Source organism: Pelophylax lessonae (assembly GCF_965119305.1).
Source record: "Pelophylax lessonae genome assembly, chromosome: 1".
Taxonomy (NCBI): domain Eukaryota; kingdom Metazoa; phylum Chordata; class Amphibia; order Anura; family Ranidae; genus Pelophylax; species Pelophylax lessonae.
Genome location: NC_138768.1, coordinates 569730377 through 569748600, shown reverse-complemented (window position 1 = coordinate 569748600; position 18224 = coordinate 569730377). Strand labels below are relative to the sequence as shown.

The 18224-nt window shown below is 40.8% G+C and overlaps 1 protein-coding gene across 1 annotated transcript in view; it reads right to left on the bottom strand.

Annotated features, from left to right (window-relative positions):
• Positions 1-8168, bottom strand: part of COX18 (cytochrome c oxidase assembly factor COX18) — a 36038-nt gene extending 27870 nt beyond the window's left edge. The window contains exons 1-2 of the mRNA XM_082275543.1: positions 8067-8168; positions 1670-2159 (exon numbers count right to left, since the gene is read on the bottom strand). Coding sequence (XP_082131669.1) covers positions 1670-2159; positions 8067-8071 — 495 coding nt within the window. The 5' untranslated portion in view covers positions 8072-8168. The remainder of the gene's footprint in view (positions 1-1669; positions 2160-8066) is intronic.
• Between the last annotated feature and the right edge of the window lie 10056 nt (positions 8169-18224).

The window sequence follows — 18224 nt, the reverse complement described above, 5'->3', positions numbered from 1 at the left end:
CTATTTTGCGATTCGGCACTGCGTGACTTTAATGGACAATTGCGCGGTCGTGCGACACTGTACCTAAACCAATTTGACGTCCTTTTTTCCCACAAACAGAGCTTTCTTTTGGTGGTATTTGATCACCTGTGCAAATTTTTTGATCATGCGCTATAATCAAAAAAAGTGTGACAATTTTGCAAAAATAACAATATTTTTCACATTTTTTTTACATGAAATTCCCAAAAAAATGTAAAAATCAAAATTTTTTTAAATTTTTGGCCAATTTGTTTTCTGCTACCTATGTTTGGTAAAAAAAAAAAAAAAATCACAATAAGCGTATTTTGATTGGTTTGCGCAAAAGTTATTGCGTTTACTAACTAAGGGAAAGATTTTTGTCATTTTTTTTTTTAACGAGTAATGGCGGCGATCTGCGATTTTTTTTGCGGGACTGCGACATTGCGGCGGACAGATCGGACCCTTGACTGACATTTTTGACACTTTTGGGGGTAGCAGTGACATTACTACAGTAATCAGTGCTATACATATGCACTGTTACTGTAAAAATGACACTGGCAGGGAAGGGGTTAACTTTATTAGAGATGCAGTGACTATGTGTGTCCCTAGGGGCGTGCTTCTTACTGTGCAGGGATGTGGCTGTGTGTGTAACAGCACAGATCAACGGTCCTACATAGCAGGACCATTAGATCAGTGCTTTTACACAGGGAGAATGACAGACAGCTTTGTTTACATTAGCCACCTGCCTTTCTCCCTTCACAGCGGACGATCGCAAGTGACTGGCGGACGTCGGGTCCACCGGTCAAACGCACGGAGGTGTCCGTGAACGAGCCGAGGCGGGAGCGTGCCTCCGGCGGCACGCACCCACCCGCTATTGGCTCCCAGGCTAGTGACGAACCGGTACGTCACTTTGCCTGGCCGGGGCTGACAGCCGCAGTATATGTACTTGCGGCGATCGGCAACCGGTTAAAGCAGATCTTCATTGCATCTGAGCACCACAAACCAAAAACACTATTCCATTCATTTTTTATATTCAAAACAAACTCCCCCATCCATCCATGTCTCCATGCTTTCATTTGTTGACAACCCCCTAGCATTTCTGGCTGTGTCCATCCTAAATAAGGGTAAATGATTAATGTAGAATTTACAAATGAATGCAGAACTGAAGTAATTTGTGTCTTTTATTTTTGCCCAGAACCCAGTTTTAAATCCCATCTACGGGCGAAAAAAGTTTTCCCATGCAGTGGTGCCATACCCCCACTGCACAGGTTAGCTGGTCATTTTAGTCTAGGGAAGAGGAGAAAAGAGACTTCCTTACCTAATCCTCACAGCCCAAAACCGACACCCCCCACACCAGCGGTCTTGAGTTGTGGACTGTTACTGATGCCATCAAGCCCAGAGCAGGCTCCATAAACCAGGAATAGTCCACTGCTGGACGCTGGGGTAGCACCATTTTCTGGTGGAATGAAGGAATGAGTGAGTATAAGCTTTTTCCTCACCCCTAGACAAAATTAGCAGTGGACTCACAGCCCCATTACATAGGAAAACTTTTTGTTGCCCGAAGTTGGATTTTCATTTTCAATTCTTGAGTGTACCTTATAAAAAATACTGAATTTGAAACAAAGATCTAGCTATTAAACAAAATACGTCATACGAAAAGAAGACTACGTACCTTAGCTAAAATATGCATCTGATATATCGACAAGGGGAGGGTTACCGCTGTTCTAAGCATAACAGTTGCACACAAAATGTTGGCCCACCATGGTAATCCTGTAACTTCTTGCAGTGATATAAGAACACTTTCAGCCATATGAACAGGAGCTGACTCTGCCAGTTTGGCATACACGCCATGGTCACTAGTCACCGGTCCGGTTGAAGCTGCTGCAAATGAGGCTACCGAGATAATGTTCCTATTAAGGGGAAGCAAGGGCATACATGATGCAAGCAGAAAGCGTTTACCACAGACTCCAAGAGATCTATGGAAATCTGGAAAAATGTGAGCAGATTGTATCAGTCCCTTTTTACGACTTTTGTAATCAACTGTCCCAATGTGCCTTGCATACAGACATCTTCTAGCCAGCAATAATACATGGGAATTAAATTCGCTGCTTCTGGTACAGACAGAGAAGTTCTTCAAAGAATGACAAAACATCATCACCAATCTGAAAAGAAAACAAAAGAATTAAAAATTCATCATTCTTTTTCAATAGAGTACCCAAAACAAAAAAAGCATACACAGGTAAAGGGCTACTGACTTTACATTTTTTTTTACTAAATTTTGTGTTCTGATTAGAATCCCTTCCAAACGGTACTTGTAAACCCAATGACTAAAATACCATATACGCTTTGACATAATATCATTTCAAAGTAATTTTTTTTAAATCTGCAGTTTTCATTTAAATCAGCCTTTCTCAACCTTTTCAACACAAAGAAATAATTTTCTGGTCTCAGGAAACCCCTGCTAAAAATGACTAGATCTACAACTCATGATATATTAGTGTGATGGTCAGTGGGAAGAATGCTCCTTACACTTGTGGACATTGGGAAGAATTACCTTCTTCCAGATAGCTAAAAAGATGAATGGTGTCAGTGGAACTCATCTGAGAGGCAGAAATTGCTCATTGCTCAAGGAACCCCTAGCAACCTCAGGAGGAACCCTGGATGAGAAACACTGATTTAAATAGTGCTGGATCTTATGGCGCTTTTCCACTGCATGGAACCGAACGGTTTGGCTCGCTTTTGTGCTTTTCCACTGCTGGTACCACATGGTACGGTGTAGGAACGGTTCGGTGCGGTACGGCGGTGCTTTTCCACTGCATGGAACTGAACGGTACGGCTCTCAAAAACAGTACCATCTCGATTGTGGTTCCAAGAGGTACCATACCCAGTACCATATCCCACAATCCTTTGCATGCAGTCACTACTAGCCACTGATTGGTCAGAGAATCGTTGTTATCCCACCCACTTAACTTTAGTACTACTTTAGTGGAAAAGCAAACCATACCGTACCGTACCGAACCGTTCCAACACCGTACCATGCGGTACCAGCAGTGGAAAAGCAAACCGGGCCAAGCAGGGCCGAGTAGAGCCGAGCCGATACTTGCAGTGGAAAAGTGCCATTAGTGGTCCCTGTTCAGTCACATTCTGCTATATTATAGAAATAAGAGACTACAAACATATACTCCTTGGTAGCTCAATCTTCAACAAAACTTTTAATTAAAACTAATTATACAAAGTGCACAAATCCCCAAAAGGGGTCATAGTAAAAGGTGAATAATAAAATACCCTTATACAGACCACACATGAAGACAACTAAAAGTGAATATCAATAGTATCCTTATACAGTCCACCAATATAAGCATGCATCCATCTGTGATATCTTACACAGATATAGGTGTAAGAGGTGCAGCTTTTTCAATACACCAAAGTGCAAATCCATAAGCCTCTGCACTCACCAGAGATAATTGCCTCTCATTTTACGTACCGTCCACAAAAGCTTCTGTTCCGTCCCCTTTCACACTATGCTGTTCCTTTAAAGAGGAGCTCCAGGCTCCCCCCAAAAAAATAAATCAGCAGCTACAAATACCGTAGCTGCCGACAATATTAGGGCACTTACCTGTCCAGGCATCCAGCGGTGTCTTCACCCAAGCTAATGAGCTAATTCTTTAATCAGCTACCGGGTGCTGGTGCCACCATCTTGACCAAGCGTAACTGCCAGTGAAGCCTTGTGGCTTCATGGCCAGTTTTCTACTGCGAGCTGCACTTTGTGAATAGGCCGCAGTCTTCTGGGACCTGTGAAGTGTCTCAGAAGGCTGCGAAGGAACGAGGGGAGGGGCGAACTGAGCTGAAAGTGGGAGAGGGTACCTGTCAAAACCAGATACCTGCCCCCCCCAAAAGGTCCAAGCTCCGCCTGAATGGTCAAACCATGATGATGTTACAATTGGAGATGGAGTTTGGCCTCAATTTGTTAGTGCATCTAATACAGTCATGTCCAAAGTCCGGCCCGCGGACCAGTTGCGGCCTTTCATTTAGTTTTATACGGCCTCCTGAGCTGTATGGGGAATGTAGTGCCTACCGCCGCTGCCGCCGTTCTGCATTGTTCTTCAGAAAAGGGTGGACCCGGGGCGCAGAGCAGTGCGCCCTGAGCCCACCCATTGTGTGACAATAGCGATTGATTATTCGCTATTGTCACACGGATCCGCCTCCTGATCCTCCTCCTGGCCAATCAGGAAGCGGGTCCAAGACCCATTTCCTGATTGGCTGAAAGACGAACAATTGCCATTGGCCAAGGAGGAGGAGGAGGGAGACGTGGAGGATTGCCGTCGCTGCCTCAGGTAAGTGCACGCTGGTCTCTCTGCACGCTGTGCTAACTCTGCATTTAAGGGGGCACGCTATGGTCACTCTAAATTTAAGGGGGCACGCTATGGGCACTCTACATTTAAGGGGGCACGCTGTGGGCACTCTACATTTAAGGGGGCACGCTGTGGGCACTCTGCATTTAAGGGGGCACGCTGCGGGCACTCTGCATTTAAGGGGGCACGCTGCGGGCACTCTGCATTTAAGGGGGCACGCTGCGGGCACTCTGCATTTAAGGGGGCACGCTGTGGGCACTCTGCATTTAAGGGGGCACGCTGTGGGCACTCTGCATTTAAGGGGGCACGCTGTGGGCATCCTACATTTAAGGGGGCACGCTGTGGGCATCCTACATTTAAGGGGGCACGCTTTGGGCACTCTGGCGAGGGCGTGTTTAGGGGCGAAGCAGGGTAGGGTTTGGGTGGGGCAACAAGTGGCGAGTAACTCTTAAGGCCTGGCTAGTAGCTCAAGACTTGAAATTTTGAGCCCTGTGTGTATATGTATGTATGTATGTATGTATGTATGTATGTATGTGTGTGTGTGTGTATATGGATGTATGTATGTGTGTGTGTGTGTGTTTAATTTTAATGGTTCAAATGTCAGGCAAAATGGTCGGCCCTCACGCATGTTCACTTCATCAAATCTGGCACTCTTTGAAAAAAGTTTGGACACCACTGATCTAATACATTTAACACTCCCCTCCCCACAGACTGAAAACGTTGCTGTCTGCTATGCCCCCTGTGCTCATTCATCCGGAGTTGCGTCTCTATTATACAGGAGGTGTGTTACTGGCCAGATCATACACTTTCATGAATAAAAAAAATAAAAACAGTAAAGTTAGCTACATTTTTTGCATATGCTCACTTCTGCGTGCGAGAACAAAGGAACAAGGTGCTTTACATTTTTTTTTTTTTTTTATTAACTATTTTACTTTTTTTTTTTTTTTTTTTTTATCACTTTTATTGCTGTTACAAGGAATGTAAACATCCCTTGTGACAATAACAGGCAGTGACAGGTACTCTTTATGGAGGGATCTGGGGTCTAAAAGACCCTAAATCCCTCCTTTGCATTTAAAAGGATCCAGTACATCGTTTTTTTTACATCGGAGACCCGACCAGAGCTGAATCCCGCTTTGTTTGGGTCTTCGGCCAGTCGGAGGATGTGAGGGCTGGTTGATCGGGTCTCCCAGTGGGACAGGAGACCCAGGCGAGCCACGGAAGGCGGCGGGAGGGGGGGGGCTGTCCCCTCCCGCTCCTTATGATAGCCAAGTGGCTGCTCAGCCGCATCAGTTGTCATTACAAGAAAGCCAACCATCGGCTTTAAACAAAAGTACCGGGGAGATGCCTTTAGCTGCAGGCATCACCCCGGTACAACCCCCTGAAGCCTAGGCTGCATATTTACTTTATGTCTGTGCGAAGGGGTTAATGCTGGACTGTGATAAGACATAAAACTTTTATTTGCGTTATTTAGGACATCGTGATGAGAAGTTCACTGCAGTGCTAGCACCTTGAGTACAAACTCAGTAGATAAAATATTATTATTATTCACATTATTTAATATCTACCCTGAGAGATCAGACACATGTAATATTACTGTTTGCAATTCTTTATATAGTTTCAATATTCTTTAAGTTTTTGAAGCAGAGCGCCACTTCATATTTGTAAACAATTTCCCAAAAAAATTGCATTTGCAAAACTGCTGCGCAAATACCGTGTGACATAAAATATTGAAACAATCGCCATTTTATTCTCTAGGGCAGTGATGGCGAACCTTGGCAACCCAGATGTTTTGGAACTACATTTCCCATAATGCTCATCTACACTGCAGAGAGCATGAGCATCATGGGAAACGTAGTTCCGAAACATCTGGGGTGCCAGGATTTGCCATCACTGCCCTAGGGTCTCTGCTACAAAAAAAATGATAATGTTTGGGGGTTACAAGTAATTTTCTAGCAAAAAATACTGATTTAAACTTGTAAACAAAAAGTACCAGAGAAAGCCTGGTCGGCACAGCAATACATAAGAATATTCAGACACACTTACAATGAAAGATGTCTGCCCCAATGTGCTACCAGGGCTGAGCAATACGCACACACATATATACAGCATATACACCAATCTGCCATACGTTTACCCATGATTTAATCAATCACCACAGGCAGCAGCTGTCAGATCGAGGTAAGTTTTTTTTTTTTGGAAATTTCTGTTTATTAACCACTTAAGCCCCAGAAGATTTTACCCCCTTCCTGACCAGGGGGTATTTTGCGATTCGGCACTGCGTGACTTTAACGGACAATTGCGCGGTCGTGCGACGCTGTACCTAAACGAATTTGGCGTCCTTTTTTCCCCACGAACAGAGCTTTCTTTTGGTGGTATTTGATCACCTGTGCAATTTTTTGATCATGAGCTGTAAACAAAAAAAGAGCGTCAATTTTGCAAAAATAACAATATTTTTCACATTTTTTTTATATGAAATTCCCCCCCCCAAAAAAATGTAAAAATCTAAATTTTTTTACATTTTTGGCCAATTTATTTTATGCTACAAATGTTTGGTAAAAAAAAAAAAAAAAAATCGTATTTTGATTGGTTTGCTCAAAAGTTATTGCGTTTACTAACAAAGGGAAAGATTTTTGTCATTTTTGTTGTTTTTTTTTTTAACGAGTAATGGCGGCAATCTGCGATTTTTTTTTGCGGTACTGCGGCGGACAGATCGGACCCTTGACTGACATTTTTGACACTTTTGGGAGTACCAGTGACATTACTGCAGTAATCAGTGCTATACATATGCACTGTTACTGTAAAATGACACTGGGAGTGAAGGGGTTAACTGTATTGGAGAGGGAGGGGTTAAGTGTGTCCTAGGGGCGTGCTTCTAACTGTGATTGGACATGGCTACTGCTACTGGTCCTACATAGTAGAACCGTCTGGTCTCCATTCTTACACAGGGAAGAATGACAGGCGGCTTTGTTTACATTAGCTGCCTGCCTTTCTTCCGGTGTCACGGACGATCGCGAGTGCCTGGCGGACATCGGGTCTGCCGGGCATACGCGCAGGGGGGTCCGTGACCACGCGGGAGCGCGCTTCCAGCGGCGCGCGCTCGCTCCCTAGAAGCCTCACAGGCTAGCGACGCAGTAAATAGTCGCGCGGCGGTCGGCAAGTGGTTAAAAGATCGAGGTAGGTTTGCATCTATGGGGGGGTGGGTTAGAATAGGACAAAATAAATAAGTGCTCGTAACCTTTCAGCATTCCTCCACACTTCTTTACCCAGCAGCTACATAACATGTTTATGCAAGGAGGTGGAGGAGCTGGGCCAGCACAGGCAGTAATTAAACAGTCCCAGAGGAGGAGAGAGCGATGATGTGCAAGGAGGGGGCTGTGCTTGGTAAATGACTCTTCCAGAGTAATTGAATCTTGTTGCAAGGTCCAAAGCGCATTGTAAGGCAATAAAAATGTGTTTACCGAAAAGGGAAAACACTGCAATAAAGCATTTCAAATACTTGTACCTGCAATGCTTCAGAGTTGCTGACAGGCCAGGTCTCTTTATTATCCTATGGAATATAGACATTGAGAGGCAAGCTGTATTCTAATCACTTAGCCTGTAATTAATAACATTACACAACTCATCTAGAAATGATCATCCACACTTAGTGTTCAGCAGGACTTTAAACAACAATGTCACTTTAGTGTCCTTACTACAAATACTCAGTCTTCATAATACCTCATCTACTGTGTTCATATCACCTCTTCCACCTTTCCGTTCTTCCTCTGATCTTGTATCTTTCACCTTCCTTCTTCCTGCCCCGCTAGCGTTTCAAGCCTCACTCTCAGATAATGTAACAATGCGTGCCAAGCCTCATTTTCAGATATTGTAACAATGCGTGCTAAGCATCACTCTCAGATACTGTAACAATGAATACCAAGCCTCACTTTCAGATACTGTAATAATGAATGCCAAGCCTCACTTTCAAATACTGTAACCATGAATGCCAAGCCTCACTTTCAAATACTGTAACAATGAGTTCCAAGCCTCACTTTCAGATACTGTAACCATGAAAGCCAAGCCTCACTTTCAAATACTGTAACTATGAAAGCCAAGCCTCACTTTCAGATACTGTTACAATGAGTGCCAAGCCTCACTTTCAGATACTGTAATCGTGAATACCAAGCCTCACTTTCAGATACTGTACCATGCGTCCTAAGCTTCACTTTCAGATGATATGTAACATACTCTTCTCACTTTCAGATGATACTGTAACCATCTGTGCTAAACCTCATTATCAGATTTTTTTGCATCATGCTTTCCAAGCCTCATTTCCAGGTAGCCTCGCCACGTAATTCTCCATGCGTTCAGATGTTCTGTCAGATAGCCTCTCCATGTAAGTCTCCATGCGTTCCAAGCCTCATTTCCAGGTAGCCTCGCTACGTGATTCTCCATGCGTTCAGATGTTCTGTCAGATAGCCTCTCCATGTAAGTCTCCTTGCGTTCCAAGCCTCATTTCCAGGTAGCCTCTCCATGTAAGTTTCCATGCGTTCAGATATTCCGTCAGATATCCCCACCCCGTCAGATATCCCTACCTCGGAACAGTAACTAACTTTATTCTCATATAGTTGCATGACTTGCATCATGCATTCCAAGCCTCACACTCAGACATTATCTCATGCGTTCCAAGCTATATCATGTATTGGAAGAGCCGCTGTTCCGTGAAAAAACCATACCCGTGAGAAAACCATACCCTCGTCACTTCCGGTTCCGCTACGGAGGGTATGGATTTCTCACGGTAGTTAAACTTGCGGCGCTTACATTAAAACAGCTTATCTGCAACATAAATCATCTCCGCTCTTCGCCCTGTCACTGCCCTCATCTCCAGTAATAAATATAAAAGCGGATCACGGAGCCGCGATCGCCGTCACATTTACATCTCATACACCCGCCGCCGCTTTTATATTTATTACCGGAGATGAGGGCAGTGACAGGGCGAAGAGCGGAGATGATTTACGTTTCAGATGAGCTGTTTTAATGTAAGCGGCGCAAGTATTACATTAGACACAGTGCCGTGAGAATTTCATGCCGACCGAGCATGCGCACTTGTCTAATTCTTTAATGTTCAATCACGTATCCGGGGCTCTGAGCATGCGCACTGCTGCGCTGCTCAGCTGTTTCAGCCCGGAAGTGACGAGGGTATGGTTTCTCCACGGGGTATGGTTTTTTAACGTTACACCGCTTTCAGTTCTTTAGTTATGTGGCTTTCACTCATAAATACCAGGAAGTTAAAAAAGTAGTAGTCTTTCTTTTATGCAGTGTAAAACACCATAGTTGCCAACATTTCCCAAAAAGTTTTAGGGGCATTTTTTTCCAGAAAGGTAGTGTGGGCAGAGCAGTATTTTAACCACTTGACCGTGACCAGGCCATTTTTTGCGATTCTGCAACTGCGTTACTTTAACCATTTAAGCCCCGGAAGATTTTACCCCCTTCCTGACCAGACCCCCTTTTTCAACTTGGCACTTTGTGACTTTAACTGACAATTGCGCGGTCATGCAATGCTGTACCCAAACAAAATTTATGTCCTTTTTTTCCCACAAACAGAGCTTTCTTTTGGTGGTATTTGATCACCTCTGCACTTTTTATTTTTTGCGATATTAATAAAAAAAGGGCGAAACTTTGGAGAAAAAATGACATTTTCAACTTTGTCTTTTAAAAAATATCCAATATACCCAATTTATGTCATACTTTTTGGCCAAAATGTATTTAGCTACATATCTTTGACAAAAAAAATTTCAATGAGCGTATTTTTATTGGTTTGCGCAAAAGTTATAGCGTCTACAAACTATGGTGTAAATACTGAAATTTACGCAGCTTTAGTTTCTGACTAATTGAAACTAAGGTGACCAGCGCTATGGAATATACAGTGAGAGTAGGTACGGTGTAAGCTGCCAACAACCAAACCCAAAAGGGTTAAGGAGTGAAATATGTGCTAGTGGGGTTGTGAACGGCGCTACCGTGTTAAAAAATACACTTGGTGAATAAATAACGTAAAAATGTTGAAGGTGCTTGATATTAAATAAATAGATATAATTTATAAAGTGCACATGTGACTCATAGTTTTCAGAGACTATTTGTAGTGAAGAAACACACATACCCTGTGCCTTTAAAAAGTGCGATAATAAAGTGCATAAGTGCTAGTGCAAAACAAAAGACACAAAACTGAAATAGGGCAGTGGTTTTTTTATTTTTCATTAAACATACCATGTGTGATGTGTGTCCAATCTAAAGAACAAATCATAAAGTGGTTGTGCACAATAAAAAAACTCTCAAAGGTTCTGTGCTGCAGTGAGCAGAAATGTGCAAAAATGAAACATTCAGTTGAAAAATGATTGTGAGTAAAAAGGACTTTAGGGCTGCAGACACCTGCGTGACCGCTAGGTGTCGCACCCTGTATACAACCTGGTGAGGCTTTTCTGCTGGATGGATACCGTGTAGGGGTTATTTCCTCCTCTGGTTTCCTAGTGTGCCGCGTGGTGCCTCAAAAAAGAAACACAGAGACGAAAACCCCCTGGTGCCGTATCTCAAAAACAAGGGCAGAAAAAATGTAGTGACTCACGGTGGAAGATGCAGGCTGTCCGCGATCAGTGTTGTTGTGTGCCGGGAAGCTTCCGCGTTCCACGGCTCTGGCTCCGAGTGCCGGAAATGACGTGTTGACGTCGAAGACTCCGCCCTACCGGTTTCGTCAAATGACGTCTACAGGAGCGGCGTCAACGTACTGACTTCCCGGCCATTAAATAGCGTCCCATCTCCTAGCAACAACAGGGCCTCCCCCGCCGCCATATTGGTGCTGTCAGCTGAAGCCGGACCGAGGCCATCTTGTGCCTCAATGCAATGCCCGCCTCGCTAACCCTAATAGGAGTGTTTAGCTATCTGTTCATCATTTCGGGGACAGCCTGTTCGGATCAATTTAAACGACAATTTAAAAAAAACTTTATTGATGAAAAAAATTATTTTTTAAAAAAGATATGTAAAATAAAAAAATAAAAAATATAAAAAATTAAGAATTATATAAAAAATATTTTAAAATTGCTAAAAGCAACGGTGCATATTCCTCTTTAAAAACATTAGTCTGACTATAAGAAGCGGAGTATTTCTTTTAAAAAAATGTATATATATACCACACACTTAGGGAACAAACCATGGCATCATATATGTGGCAGATGTTGGATGAGAAAGTTCAAAAATAGGGATCAAAAAAACGGTTTACAATCTGATGATATCATGGCGTGTATTGTGTGGGTTATTCACAGACGTGATAAGTTATTAATCTTAATATACAAAAAAAATTAAAATAAAGAAATAAAATAAAGAATATTTTTATAGGATAAAAAGAAGAGAATTATTACAATATGACTGTGGACCAAATTCCATTGAAGAGATTCGTATGCACAGTCAAGGTTTATGATCCACGGGATATCACCGAGATTAGAAATGTAGAATCCGATTGATGCCAATCTTTTTGTTTTTTTGTTTCTTCATATGCTTTCTTGGAAAAACACAAAAAACACAAAAAAACACAAAAAAACCCACAAAAAAAAACACAAAAAAAACCCCCAAAAAAAGGGGGAGAAAAGATGTAGGATGAGAAGGCTAATAATGGAATCTTGTTTCAAGGGTTTTAATCTATATGTTTAAAATCTCTCTATCAAGGGTATGCATGGAAAAGTACTTCTTTTTAACTTCATACTTTTTTGAGAAGTATGTATAAAGAAACTATGTGAAAAAAAGGAGAGAGAAGTGGCTGGGAGGATAATTTTTTCATATAACGTGATGTCAACAAAATGTTTATAATATAAGAAGCTGTTCAAGGTTTTATTGAAGGGTCAAAAAATATTCTTAAAAGATAATTCAAAATTATTATATAAATATTCAGGATAATATATATCTTTATAAACTTATTTCCGAAAGTGGCTTTAAAGGAGTTTTTTTTAAAATTTAGTCTTTTCAAAGATTTGCTAAAAAACTTGGAAAGAAGGAATAAAACGGATAAAAAGGATAAAAAAACTGATAAACAAACTATACATCTGTAATAAAACAGTTCAGATCTATATCTGCGTTCAAACCATCGGGGCGGAGGGATCTCATTAAAAAAATCCACTTGGTTTCATTTCTAGATACCATTCTTTTCTTATTTCCTCCCCTCCAATCCCCTTTTATTTTGTCTATGCCATAAAACACTAATCCTGATGGATCTTTAGAGTGTTTTTCTTTAAAGTGCCTGGATAAATTATGTTTATCAAACCCCTTTTTAATGTTTTTTATATGTTCCCTGATTCTAACATACAGGGGTCGGGTGGTCCTACCAATATATTGCATATGGCAGGGGCACTCAATGACATAGGTCACGTGTGTGCTGTTACAAGTAATGGTATCTTTTATTTTGTATTCAACACCCGTGGTATAGGATCTGAAATTGTTAGTTCGCCTCTTTTGGGATGTGTTATTCCTACAGGGTAGGCATTTTCGGCACCTAAAAAAACCATTAATACTGGTGGGTAAAGAAATGTTTTTTGGTGGGTTAACCACGTTGTGTACCACCTTGTCCTTTAACGTTGGTGCCCTTCTATAGACAAAGGAAGGTTTGTTGGGTAAAATCTTTCTTAGTGTTCTATCAGCTGTGAGAATAGGCCAATGTTTTCTAAAGATTTTTTCCACTTCCTTGTGTTGTCTATTAAATCCTGTGATGAACGCGAACTCATGTTTATTTTGACTCTCTTTTCTTGAATTCTCTTTGATAAGGTCTTTTCTGTCCAAATTCCTATTTTAAAAGAATGGTGGAGGAGGAAATCAGAGCCCTAAAAATTAAAAACAAGAAAGAAAAAGATATTTGGGATACTATTAGAAAGCTTGAAAAGAAAAAGGGAATTGTCATCAGACCTGCTGATAAAGGGGGAGGTTTGGTCATTTTGAACCAGAAGGACTATGAGGAAGAAATGGAACACCTCCTAAGCGCAGAAGACACGTATAAAAAACTACCAAGAGACCCTAAAGCGAAATTTATAAAAGACCTGAGGACATATATTAAGAAAGGAAAAGATCTAGAAATACTGAATACCAAAGAGGCTAAATATTTACAAATAGAAGCAGCCAGGACGCCCATAATATATTATCTACCAAAGATACACAAAAATGAAGAGAAACCTCCAGGCCGTCCAATAATAAGTGGCATCAATTCGGTACATTCCCGTTTGGGAGAATATTTAGACAAATTTTTGCAACCCTTAGTACCTAAGGGTAAGTCCTACTTAAGGGATAGCAAACAACTACTGTCGGATATCCAAAATTTAGAAGTTATGGAAGAAGATTTTCTAGTAACCATTGATGTAAATTCTTTATATACGAATATAGCACAACAAGATGGCCTGGACAGTGTTGAATGGGCACTTTTTAAACAGACTGATCTAAAAAACGCACAAGTGCACTTTATATTAGAGGGCCTCAAGATGGCTATGGAATCAAATTATTTTTGGCATAAGGGAAGATATTATGCACAAACAAAAGGAGTAGCTATGGGGGCAAAATATGCCCCCAGCGTTGCAAATATATTCATGCAAAAATGGGAGGAGGAGCAAGTTTTTAGCATTGAAAGACCCAATCTTAGATATTACCAAAGATATATTGATGATATTATTTTAGTATGGAGAGGTGGCTTGGACTCATTACAGAGCTTTTTTGATGAGATCAGTAGCAACGCCTATGGAATCACCTTTACAGGAAATTGGGATAAACAAAAGATTGCTTTTTTAGATTTAGAATTATTTAAGCAAGATGGAAGACTGGCTAGCAAAACCTTTTTTAAGAAAACCGATAAAAACGGATATATCCCCATTAGGAGCTGTCACCATCCACAATGGTTAGGAAATATTCCTAAGGGACAGTTGCTACGGATAAGGAGAAACTGCAGTAACACTCAAGATTTTGACATTCAAGCAGATATGCTCATTCAAAGATTCATAGAAAAAGGATACAAAAAGAAAAACTTGGAGCATTTAAAGAGAACAATAAGGAATTTGGACAGAAAAGACCTTATCAAAGAGAATTCAAGAAAAGAGAGTCAAAATAAACATGAGTTCGCGTTCATCACAGGATTTAATAGACAACACAAGGAAGTGGAAAAAATCTTTAGAAAACATTGGCCTATTCTCACAGCTGATAGAACACTAAGAAAGATTTTACCCAACAAACCTTCCTTTGTCTATAGAAGGGCACCAACGTTAAAGGACAAGGTGGTACACAACGTGGTTAACCCACCAAAAAACATTTCTTTACCCACCAGTATTAATGGTTTTTTTAGGTGCCGAAAATGCCTACCCTGTAGGAATAACACATCCCAAAAGAGGCGAACTAACAATTTCAGATCCTATACCACGGGTGTTGAATACAAAATAAAAGATACCATTACTTGTAACAGCACACACGTGACCTATGTCATTGAGTGCCCCTGCCATATGCAATATATTGGTAGGACCACCCGACCCCTGTATGTTAGAATCAGGGAACATATAAAAAACATTAAAAAGGGGTTTGATAAACATAATTTATCCAGGCACTTTAAAGAAAAACACTCTAAAGATCCATCAGGATTAGTGTTTTATGGCATAGACAAAATAAAAGGGGATTGGAGGGGAGGAAATAAGAAAAGAATGGTATCTAGAAATGAAACCAAGTGGATTTTTTTAATGAGATCCCTCCGCCCCGATGGTTTGAACGCAGATATAGATCTGAACTGTTTTATTACAGATGTATAGTTTGTTTATCAGTTTTTTTATCCTTTTTATCCGTTTTATTCCTTCTTTCCAAGTTTTTTAGCAAATCTTTGAAAAGACTAAATTTTAAAAAAAACTCCTTTAAAGCCACTTTCGGAAATAAGTTTATAAAGATATATATTATCCTGAATATTTATATAATAATTTTGAATTATCTTTTAAGAATATTTTTTGACCCTTCAATAAAACCTTGAACAGCTTCTTATATTATAAACATTTTGTTGACATCACGTTATATGAAAAAATTATCCTCCCAGCCACTTCTCTCTCCTTTTTTTCACATAGTTTCTTTATACATACTTCTCAAAAAAGTATGAAGTTAAAAAGAAGTACTTTTCCATGCATACCCTTGATAGAGAGATTTTAAACATATAGATTAAAACCCTTGAAACAAGATTCCATTATTAGCCTTCTCATCCTACATCTTTTCTCCCCCTTTTTTTGGGGGTTTTTTTTGTGTTTTTTTTTGTGGTTTTTTTTTGTGTTTTTTTGTGTTTTTTGTGTTTTTCCAAGAAAGCATATGAAGAAACAAAAAAACAAAAAGATTGGCATCAATCGGATTCTACATTTCTAATCTCGGTGATATCCCGTGGATCATAAACCTTGACTGTGCATACGAATCTCTTCAATGGAATTTGGTCCACAGTCATATTGTAATAATTCTCTTCTTTTTATCCTATAAAAATATTCTTTATTTTATTTCTTTATTTTAATTTTTTTTGTATATTAAGATTAATAACTTATCACGTCTGTGAATAACCCACACAATACACGCCATGATATCATCAGATTGTAAACCGTTTTTTTGATCCCTATTTTTGAACTTTCTCATCCAACATCTGCCACATATATGATGCCATGGTTTGTTCCCTAAGTGTGTGGTATATATATACATTTTTTTAAAAGAAATACTCCGCTTCTTATAGTCAGACTAATGTTTTTAAAGAGGAATATGCACCGTTGCTTTTAGCAATTTTAAAATATTTTTTATATAATTCTTAATTTTTTATATTTTTTATTTTTTTATTTTACATATCTTTTTTAAAAAATAATTTTTTTCATCAATAAAGTTTTTTTTAAATTGTCGTTTAAATTGATCCGAACAGGCTGTCCCCGAAATGATGAACAGATAGCTAAACACTCCTATTAGGGTTAGCGAGGCGGGCATTGCATTGAGGCACAAGATGGCCTCGGTCCGGCTTCAGCTGACAGCACCAATATGGCGGCGGGGGAGGCCCTGTTGTTGCTAGGAGATGGGACGCTATTTAATGGCCGGGAAGTCAGTACGTTGACGCCGCTCCTGTAGACGTCATTTGACGAAACCGGTAGGGCGGAGTCTTCGACGTCAACACGTCATTTCCGGCACTCGGAGCCAGAGCCGTGGAACGCGGAAGCTTCCCGGCACACAACAACACTGATCGCGGACAGCCTGCATCTTCCACCGTGAGTCACTACATTTTTTCTGCCCTTGTTTTTGAGATACGGCACCAGGGGGTTTTCGTCTCTGTGTTTCTTTTTTGAGGCACCACGCGGCACACTAGGAAACCAGAGGAGGAAATAACCCCTACACGGTATCCATCCAGCAGAAAAGCCTCACCAGGTTGTATACAGGGTGCGACACCTAGCGGTCACGCAGGTGTCTGCAGCCCTAAAGTCCTTTTTACTCACAATCATTTTTCAACTGAATGTTTCATTTTTGCACATTTCTGCTCACTGCAGCACAGAACCTTTGATAGTTTTTTTATTGTGCACAACCACTTTAGTTTCTGACTGCCTATCTCATTGCATGAAGTGCTAAAATGGCAGGGCAGTATAACCCCCCCCCCCCCCAAACTGCCACTTTTTGGAAATTAGACATCCTGAAGAATTGAAGAATGTCCTGAGAGGCATGGTGAGTCCATGTGAATATTTTATATTTTGCCACAAGTTTCGGGAAAATTATATATATATATATATACTTTTTTTTTTACACAAAGTTGTCACTAAATGATAAATTGCTCACACATGCCAGGGGAAATGTGGAATGACACCCCAAAATACATTCTACTGCTTCCCCTGAGTACAGGGATACCACATATGTGAGACTTTTTGTGAGCCTAGCTGTGTACGGGACCCCGAATCCAATCCCCACCATCAGAATTTCAAAGGGCGTACATTTTTCATTGCATTTTCTCACTACCTAAAATGGTTTAGGAGGCCCTGAAATGTCAAGATACCACAAAACCCCCACAAATGACCCCATTTTGGAAAGTAGACACCCCAAGCTGTTTGCTGAGAGGCATGGTGAGTCCATGGAATATTTTATATTTTGCCACAAGTTTTGGGAAAATTACATTTTTTTTTAACACAAAGTTGTCACTAAAAGATAAATTTCTCACACATGACATGGGTATATGTGGAATGACACTCCAAAATACTTTCTGCCGCTTCTCCTGAGTATGGGGATACCCCATGTGTGAGACTTTTTGGGAGCCTAACTGTGTACGGGACCCCGAAATTCAATCACCATCTTCAGGTTTTCTAATGGCGTAAATTTTTGATTTTACTCCTCACTACCCATCACAGTTTCGGAGGCCCTGAAGTTTCAAGATAGCACAAACCCCCCCAAATGACCCCATTTTGGAAAATAGACACCCCAAGCTATTTGCTGAGAGGCATGGTGAGTCCATGTGAATATTTTATATTTTGCCACAAGTTTCGGGAAAATTACATTTTTTCTTTTTTTTTTTAACACAAAGTTGTCACTAAATGATAAATTGCTCACACATGCCATGGGTATATGTGGAATGACACCCCAAAATACATTCTAATGCTTCCCCTGAGTACAGGGATACCACATGTGTGAGACTTTTTGGGAGCCTAGCTGTGTACAGGACCGCGAAAACCAATCAACACTCTCAGGTTTTCTAATGGCGTAAATTGTGCATTTCACCTCTGCACTACCTGTCACAGTTTCGGAGGCCCTAAAATTCCAAGATAGCACAAAACCCCCCCCCCCCCCCCCAAATGACCCCATTTTGGAAAGTAGACACCCCAAGCTATTTGCTGAGAGGCATGGTGAGTCCAT